The following is a 9,691-nucleotide window of genomic DNA, read 5'->3' as shown; positions in this document are numbered from 1 at the left end:
GCCATCATATACAGTGTATTAAATACATCCATCACAAATTTTTGTGTGTACCAAAATAATTTCTTTTAGTAAACAGAAATTACTAAAGCCAACTTATTCCATTTCATTAGAAGCATAGTAAAACAGGAGTAACTCTCCACCTTTGTGGATTTTCAACAGATCTAGAATGAAGAATGCTCTGACATGAAAGATTAGGAGAGCCATCTACTCAATCACATTCTTCAAGATCAGAAATTCCTGAGCATTTGTCAATACCCTCACAGCATGCTTAACAACATTCTTGCCAATAAATTTCAAAAGCTTTTCAACTCTTGTTAAATTTCCTCTGTGGTTGTTTTTAATGCCCTTGGACATATATATTGATTCATGCAGTTGTAAGATGATAGCAATGTTTTGTATGGAATGGCCATGGTTACGTGCCACAATTGTACCAATCTTACAGCCTAACAAGACGCCCTTATAAATTAATCAGTTTGAAAACCGATCATAGACCAACTTCCCTCCAGCTGTGGTCATTTTGCTTGTTTAAGATGATTGTTGTGTTTTAGTACTTCATCTTTGATGACAAGCTAAAAAACAAAATGATATTATTTCATTTTTTTCTTCAAGATCAACATTTTAAGTAGTACTGCTACCTTGAAAGGATCTTCTTTCAGGAACTCGCTTCCAAGATTGCATACAGCTTTAACCTTCTCCATCAACAGTTTGCAGGCTGAAGTCACTGTCAAGTAGTCTTCACGGAAATGTCTTTTCGAACGATTCTTATAAGACCCACTCTGAAAGTATATACCTCTTTTCTGTCACTTTAAAACTGGCGGTTTCCATCAATGTCACAAAATGGTGACGAAATCTTTCAAACTGTAAAATACTCAGTCAGTAGCAGACCAATTATTCCTTCGGCCAGGAATCCGTCTCTAATCAGCTCTGCGATCTTCGTTGACGAGTATTTCTATCATCGTTGTTTTACTACAATCGATGATTTTTACAGAGAGATGATGGTGCTAAGAGGATGTTCTTCTACTCCTCGTGACCATCACTGCTATCTGAATCAGTCGCTGCATAGTTCACAGTTGGCTGTGAGAGAGACAGAAACAAAAAATTACCAAATATGTTTTATTACTCCCAATTCATTGGCTATTCATTTTTGAGATACTCCTATTTAGTGGTGTAACCACAGTTCACTCATTTTGAAAAAGTTAAAGCTTTACAGTCTTGTTTGGGCCAAGGCCCCTTCAGAAGACTTTACAAGTCAACCCCTGGTCATGGATAACTTGTCACATCTAACACCAAATTGTGTCCCCTGGAGACTTCCCACAGGGTGCAGCCACAAACCAGCACACACAACTATATTTACAAGTTACCCTCGCAAGTCCCCATATATACACCCGGGTGAATAGAGGCAATGGAGATAAAGTGCCTTGCCCAAGGACACAACGTAATGATCTGGCCAGGATTCGAACCTGTAATCCTTAGATCACAAGTCCACTCACTGCCTTAATCACTTGACCACTATGCATCCTTTGCAAATCTATTTAGCACATTTCCTGGGGTGAGGGGCAGAGGGGGAAGAGGTGGAGGGATTCATTCATGATCCAGTTGTTGAGGTCCTCACTTAGCCATTCTTGCAACATTTCCAACTCATAAATAATTCTGGATCCATCTGATCTATCAGAATAAATGCAAAATGAAAGTAATCCATCGCTCCATGTTTGCATTGATATGCCTGTTCATTTTCAGTAATATGTAGTATCTTAAATCTGAAGATGTTTTATCTGGTGTTATCACTTAATGATGATGCTCTGTCTCCTACATTGCCCATCATTATAATCAACAACTTGTTTGGAGGTTGTGTTAGTGATTCATTTGGGTATGAAAGTCATACATTGATTTTTGGAGTGTTAGCTCAGTGGTTAACGCCGGTGCCTTCCAATCATAAGGTCCCGAGTTCAAGTCACTCCAAGATTAATGTATGTCGTCCAGTTACAGAGTTATTGACAATTCATAATCATGGACGTTAAATATGAATGTAAGAGACTGACTTCGGTCAGCTTGCGGCTTTGATAAGCCAATGTGGCTTCTTCGCGAGTTCCTGCTTGCAGGAGGATCTATAATACAAACATACATACATTTAGAGGGGATGATGATTTACAAAAGCTTCGGCTACCAAGGAATCTGGAGGTTCTCTAAATCTTACGATGAACCAAGTTCACATCTCTCATTTTGACCAGATGAAATCATTTTGCAGAAGACCTCTTGAAAGAATGAGGAGGCTATGAATTCACAGAATTTTACCAAAAAAACTTACTTCAAACATTTTCTCAGCAGATATCTGTTTCATGACTTTTCTGACTGCCTCTTCCTGCTCTGACAAACCATCTGATGCTATGGTTTCAAGGTTGTTAGAAGGGTTGCTGGGAGGAGGGAGCCTGATGCTTGATGAATGATTTCGACTAATATGACACTCTGTAGATGGACCGTGAGAACACTCCACGATGGTTTCCTCTTCCTCTGAGAAACTGTGACTGAGCACGGATTGTCTGCTACCAGAGAGAGGTCTGGTGAAACATGAACAAATGAACGCCATTGCTTATCTCGAATAGCCATATTTCTTAAATGCTCAACTCATAACATTTAAAAAAAAATATGTTGGGGTTCCAATATTTATTACTTACAAACACATAACCAGGCGCGTAGTGAGGAATTTGCCAAGAGAGGGGCAAACCTGTAGGCAAATTATCAGAGCCGTTAATTCGGCATTGGAAACTATCTAAGCGTAGCGCCACCACGGGTTGGCGCGAAGCGTACAAGAAAATTTTGGCCGAAAATGCCTCCCAGATCGCTGGAAATGGCACTTCCCAGGCCTTGCAAGTTGCATCTAAGCATTTTCTATTTAAAATTACTAGCGATATTATAAAAACGTACAAAAAAAATATGCTCAGGGGGGGGCGGTCGCCCCCTTCGCCCCCCTTGGCTACGAGCCTACTTGTACCCTTCTGCACTGTCTCGTAGATCCATGAGCATTTGGCTCTCATTTATTTGGGTGAGACTTTGTATAAAAACTTTTACTATTTTTTCAAAGCTTTTGTATCTTGCATGAAATTTTGTAATCACTTGCTTCAAGATTCAAAATGCAGTCACTTACACATCGGCCATTAATGTTGGCTCTTCATCGCTGGAATGATTGTCTTCAACGGTATGGTCCTCCTCGTCACTGGAAAAAATGTCAGGTTCCTGATGAAAAAGAGATATAAACCTATTCATTATCTAATCCTAAAAGAACAAGGCCTATGGAATAAAAAGGCGGAAGTACCGATGTTCAATATCCTACCAGAATAGTATTTTTTGACAACCGACGTTGTGTATAATTGCAACGCTACACATAAGAAAGAAAGCAGGACTGTTTAGAAACACAGAGGAGATTGGTGATAGATGATGCCTGCCTACATCTGTAATGCCTGATTAAATGTTTAATCCCAATGGACATACCAATCAATCCTCTCTCGATTTGAAATACCGATCTTCTCTTTAATATCTGTTGTATTAAAAACAGAAGCCTCATATCTGCACTGCTTCTATCCACAGAGTGAAAGACAGCATCTAATAACACTGTCATATATATCTTTTCATAACTTATGATAGTTATGTCCAAATGAAAATTATTCCTCTCACCTCCAACCATCTCCCCCTCCCCCTTCCCTTCCATTCCCTAATACCAACTGTGAGATGCTACATTTTGGGTAATAAATTTCCTGAAAGGCACAACAATCTGGCCTTTATACATATTCCTGACAATAAAGTGAAGTAATGATACACCAAATTTAATAGAATTTCTTTGCACCTTAAATTGACTTTCTGCATAAGCAATGGCATGTGAAACAAGAAAATTTACAAAAGGGAAAAATATGAGGGAATCTCTGTCGGCAATTTGACAGCTAGCAATATGATTTGCAGATCTAGCGAGTTTGTCTTCACAACATTAATGAAATTTGATTAACTTTGAAAGCTTCCGGACTTGCATGTACCCAAGAACCAATTAAAAGCACAAAAAAATTGACGATTACACTTCTTCGACTCCACAAAACCTGTGGCTGGCCATCCCAACTGCAGACATTTATTCAAATAGCTGGTAACTTTCAAACTTTCTCTTTTTCGTTCTTGTTGTGTTCAATTAGGATTGATCAGATAAGAGTGAGAGAAAAGCAAATTTTATCATTCTACCTAGCATTCCAATTCAAAAGATAATTTCATGATATATCACTGGAATCACGCACCTTTGATAATTCATTTTTCAGTTCTAGTGAATTTCGTCCCTGAGCCTTGATTCTTTTTGGCGGGGACGGACTTCGCCTCTTGGACACCCGTAATGCGCTCCCTGGACACCTTTTCTGGACGTTATCCAAAGCAGTGCTCTGAATGGTTAAGTTTTCACAGATGTGCGAATCCTTCAAGCACCCCATTTCAGAATGGGTGGGTAGTGTTCCTATCGGGGACGAGGTCTGTGGTAGGTTATTGCTATTAATATCGTCACTATCGCTGGCCGCAATGTAGTTCGTGTGAAGGCCTATGACTTGCCTATGCGCACTACCAGGGCGCTTCACATAAGCCATCTTGTGTCTTTGGCATTGACATGTGCATCTTGAGGTCAGATTTGTGGTGGGGGCAGCATTAATGTTTTGATTTGTGTCTGAATGATCAGCGGAAGAGTTTGAATGAGAACGAGGAAAGACTGGCAAATGATCGCTCCTGACCCGACGAAGAGGTCCGCCTTCTGTTTCGGAGAGTTTGTCCACATCGGATGCACACACTCTAAAGCTTGCGCTGTGCTGAATTTTATCCAACTCCTTATCTTTGAACCTTATATCCTGACCGTCTCTCCCGATCAGAATCTTGTCGACACCTCCTCGGCTGTTGCTGCGCTTGTGTCGTCTGGTTGTTCCAGAACGATGCGGAGACTTGCGATTAAATTGTGCGGTGGATGCCCTTGGGAGGGTGGCAGACATTTCTCGGCCTATTTCTGGGCTAACCGAGGAACTGTCTGGACTGTTGTACCTAGAGAGTGAAGGGAAAAAAGGTAACATTCAAACATCCAAATCAGATCTACAATGATTTCATTTTTTGTTGTTGGGTTTTGATCTTACACAGAATAAATTTTAGGGGCAGAGAGGGGGTGAGAATGGGGGGCCCATAAACACTGCTTGTTTAAAGCATGTTATTGAGTGTCATTAATATTCATTTGAATATCTTTTGTTTCTGATCTTTTATAGTTTTATCTTCTGTTTTGTCTAGAGAGTGTTATACATTTCATCCTGCCTGAAATGCCTCACCTTTCTCCATTTCCTCTCTCTTTCTCTTTCTTTACCTCACCCTTACCCCCTCTCCTCACCACCATTTATCTTCCTGAAACATTTCCTTGCCATCCACCTAGCAGTATAACTGCTGTCACTTTCAATCAGAAATATTTACAGATATTAATTTCATTTTTTTGCATTTTGGGATTTGCTTTCCTAGTTAATACTAACCGTCCAAGGGTTGAAGTTTGGTGTTGCACTCCATATTTTTTCATAAATTTCTCCACAGTTCTTTTCTGAATGATCGGCTTTGGCAGCTTCTTGCCACGACTTGCCACATTCAGCGCTTGTTCTCGTCTGGAAGAACCATAATACAGGAAGAACATGAATAGTTTCCTTCAAGTACATCTGCTTACAGATCAAAATATTGTAACCAGACTCCTGTCATCTTCCAACAGTTATGTATGAAAGATACTGAGCAATATTCAGTCATATATTAACATGATTATTTTACACGGTCATCAACCACCTCTAAGTTTATCATTTTCAGGCGTGTGCGGCAATTATTGTGGAAAGTTAGACAGAAAGCTGAAAATGGCTGATGACTGGTTTAAAACAAAGACTGGAAGTATTTCAACATTTTAGAACATATTCTGTGTTTGGAATGTGAACATTTTAGAAACATTCTTCCTTGTCATTCTGCTACAAGGTCCTGGCAAGAGTTCTTCAGGAATGCAACTTAAATTTAAACAGTAGCACAATGTAATGGAAGACACTGATACCAGCATATGTAAATATCTGCAACATTACACTCAAAAAGGAAACAGACCAACAGACTAGAAGAAGAAAAAGTTAATCCTCCCTGAAGCGGACATGTACCTCCACCGCATCAGAGGTGAAAACATGTTTGTCATCCTTCAGCTACATCTAACTTAATCATCAAATTGATGTTGTAAAAGTGCTACAATGTCACTTACTTTGTGATATCTTTCTCCCTCTGCTCAAGTTGTAGTAAACAAGAGGTTAGTTCGAGGTAAAGGTCGTTCGCTCGCTGTAATTTCTTCTCATAGTGTTCTCGTATATCCTGAGCATGACTGTGAAGTCGAAACAAATGGCAGTCACATAAAAAATAGAAATGATGAGATTTTTGGCTTTCTGAAAAGAGCGGCTTCTTGAGCTTGGGGAGTATTTTTCAATATTTTTGCCTTGCTCTTTTTGGGAGAGTGGGAGAGAGGTAGAGAGAGGCATTTGGGCCAAACAAACTGCCAACCATTGTAAAATAATGTGATCTAAAATATGAGTGTTTTTAGCGTTTAATTCAACGAATCATAGAAAGAAAACGATATAGTTTTGTACCCTCTCTCCGCTTCAACAAATTTGTGACCAACCAAAGCATTTTGCCAAACTTGTCTACACTTGAGTATACTTTGCCTCTAAAAATCTCTAATACTTTCAATATTCCTCACTTTTTCAGACACTACATTTTTCCAGGATTGTTCCTAAATTTGCTCTATTCCATCTTCTCTCCCCTAAATAATAGAATAAAGTGACTGGTGTCTTTCATCAATTGGCCTATATTTGTTCATCGTTCTGGGATCATGTTTCTTACCTAAGTTCATCTTCTCTTCGTCTTATCAGTTCTTCATCAATGTGATGGATATGAGATCCCTGGGATTTGATCTTTTCAAATTCAGCTTTGATTTCTTCTCTCCAGTCGACCTGGGAGGTAAGAGAGAAACAATTAACTATAAATTAATTTATTCATTCATTTTGCTTTCACTTTATACTGTTAGTACAAAAAAATTAAAAATATTCTGATAATTGGGGACAAAGTGTCAGAGAGATAATGGAAAGAAAAAAAAAAAAAGTCACCTGACTGTTTGCAATCAAATCATGGTTTTAGTAACATTCTTTAATTCTTTAATGAAAAAGGAGACATCACAAAATCATCTAAAATTGATGCATCCTGGCATATTTTGTTATAAGACAAACTTGAAAAGTGATAGATAGTACTAATTGGAACAACGATCAAATCTCATTTTCGTTCATCCAAATCTCTATCCAGAACAGAGCTAGAAGCAGATCCTTGTTACTTGACTAGTCATTATTCAAAGTTGATATAAGAGGCAACGATAGGACGATGCATTTTGAAATAAAGTAAGACAAAATAGTTTGGAGCTATTGGCAGACACTCTACAGAAAAGCCACAAATTCGAAATAGATGAAAACATGACTTAATGATCGATAATGATCAGTTTGAAGATCGATTGGAGGATGGAGTCGGCTTTCCTGTTGATGAGCTTCCAATTCCTCTCAACATAACAATCATAACTCCCAATTCCTTTTAAGCTTTAAGCAATATCAATTTTCCCAGTGGTCACAGAGTCTCCATCACTGCATCAGTAAATGGCGACGGACTTTCTGTAACCGTGATGGATGTCCGAGGCTCTGCTAACGCTTTGAAAAATGAAACTCTAAACACTGACTCGTGCGTCCGTTACGTTTACGGTACACTTAACAACGGCTTCGTTCATGTAAATATTTGTAGGGGCCAGACCATCGAACAGGAGCAGGGAAAAAAGGATTCCACTGGGAGAGCTTTGGCTTTACAAAATTCAAATCTTTTAAATGAGAGAGATAAGAGAGTTTACTAGAGATTGAGCTCTGGAAGCTTCAAAGACTAAAAACAGAACTTTGGAAATAATGATAGTTTTACTAACTCAACAACTTAAACAAATGAACTCTTGATTTATATTTTCTGTTTAAACTGGGGACAATAAAGCAAAATTTTAGAAAATTGGAAAATTCTGCTAAAAAAAAAGAAGACAACTTTTCAAAGAGACAATTGAGATGCCTTATCTCCTCCTGCCCCCCTCCTGCCCCCTCCCTCCTCCCCTCCTGCCCCCCTCTCCTGACTGTTTACATCTTAATCCATTCAGGTTTACATTTTGTTGATGTAATGAACAAATCCACATCAAACAAGTTGAAACTTTTAAGTATCTCTGTTTTTTTTTCCGTAAACATGGATGATTTATTTTAAGACAAATATGTCTGTCCCTATCAACAGTACCAAGGAGAGAAAATGAATAACATCTTAAGCTTCACAAGCAATGAGTATTAATTCAATTCAACTGAAATGTTGTACCTCCGATAAAAGTTATAGCAAAATTTAGTTAATTCCTTGTAGCATTTAGATGTAACAAAGATCCTTTTTACAACTATCTCTTGGATGTTCCCCCGATATCCAGGCACCAATTTTCAAGCGCTAAAAGATGGCGGCTGCTAAGGTATTAGAAATCAGACACTTTCCACATTTAGCATCATTTCTCTACAGTGAGGTGATAACTTTTTTTGGGGTGTACCATTTTCAAAAATGAAATACTTTGTGATGAGAGATGTAAGATCTCAAGAACATTAAAATACTTTTATATTAGGTGTTCTTGATGGACGAAGATAAATCACGGGAAAGAATACCGCTATAACTTGTTGTAAATTATCCTATTTTCGGGAACCAAGCACCTTGAAAGTTATCTCCTAAGGCATTTTCCCCCTTCCTTTTTAGACTATGAGTTTTAAACAACTATAAATTATCGGCAGGTAAAAAGTACAACAGCTCGTCGTAGGGAAGATCAGCTTTGCCGCTGTTTCTTCATGGCGGAATATAGATGGCAACAAAGAATCTAAGTTACAGAAAAGTTGCAAATTTTAGTTTTATAAAAAGGACGGCTTTCGATTTCAGTCAAACAATCATTAAAGAAATCTTTAAACCAAATTGTATCCAAATAGTAGATATCCAATAGCATTCACATTTGAAAAAAGGAAAGTTATTCCTCCTCTTCCTGTAACACTGTGTAATCTGCTTTATATTGTGTCACTAAACTACAATGAAAAATAATACATATGATGCTTTTTTTGTGTGTGTACATTTCGAACATTTAAAAAAATTAAGACTAAGAATAGATTACTACCCTTGAATATCTTCGTCTATCTTTTCCCCATAATTCTTTCCCTCTCCCAACACCCCCCCCCCACTATTTCTTTTTTTTTGGTCTTGGAAGTATTAATTCTTTCCAGGTCTGTGGCAATAGTACCAAGAAACTATAAATTACAACACAGTTGTTTACACTGCGACAATGACAAACAGGAAAGTAGTTTGAATGAGACAAATTTACAAATGAGAGAGAGCTCAGCATATATTTATATATAGTCTGATGTATTAACAAACCAGTGTTTGTGATACAACACACATTACTACACTAAATGCCAAAGTTTGTAAACCAATCCTTCCTAACAGCCTCATCCATCATCTGTTGTATCTACAAATTGTCAGATACTCTCTCTATTTCCTCTTACAGATCTGCGGCAGGGTAGTCCATGTGCAAACATTAATTTTTTAAAGGAAC

At 38.1% G+C, this 9,691-nt stretch overlaps 1 protein-coding gene across 2 annotated transcripts in view; it reads right to left on the bottom strand.

Moving 5' to 3' along the window:
• Positions 1-9,691, bottom strand: part of LOC139964779 (mitogen-activated protein kinase kinase kinase 13-B-like) — a 59,377-nt gene continuing 49,686 nt past the window's right edge. For both annotated transcript variants that reach the window (XM_071966740.1, XM_071966741.1), the window contains exons 9-15: positions 6,898-7,007; positions 6,266-6,382; positions 5,520-5,645; positions 4,272-5,049; positions 3,143-3,231; positions 2,306-2,555; positions 1-1,074 (exon numbers count right to left, since the gene is read on the bottom strand). In XM_071966740.1, coding sequence (XP_071822841.1) covers positions 1,018-1,074; positions 2,306-2,555; positions 3,143-3,231; positions 4,272-5,049; positions 5,520-5,645; positions 6,266-6,382; positions 6,898-7,007 — 1,527 coding nt within the window. In that variant the 3' untranslated portion in view covers positions 1-1,017. The remainder of the gene's footprint in view (positions 1,075-2,305; positions 2,556-3,142; positions 3,232-4,271; positions 5,050-5,519; positions 5,646-6,265; positions 6,383-6,897; positions 7,008-9,691) is intronic.

The sequence above is a fragment of the Apostichopus japonicus genome, chromosome 23, assembly GCF_037975245.1.
Source record: "Apostichopus japonicus isolate 1M-3 chromosome 23, ASM3797524v1, whole genome shotgun sequence".
Taxonomy (NCBI): Eukaryota; Metazoa; Echinodermata; class Holothuroidea; order Aspidochirotida; family Stichopodidae; genus Apostichopus; species Apostichopus japonicus.
This window is presented reverse-complemented; position numbering and strand designations above follow the sequence as displayed.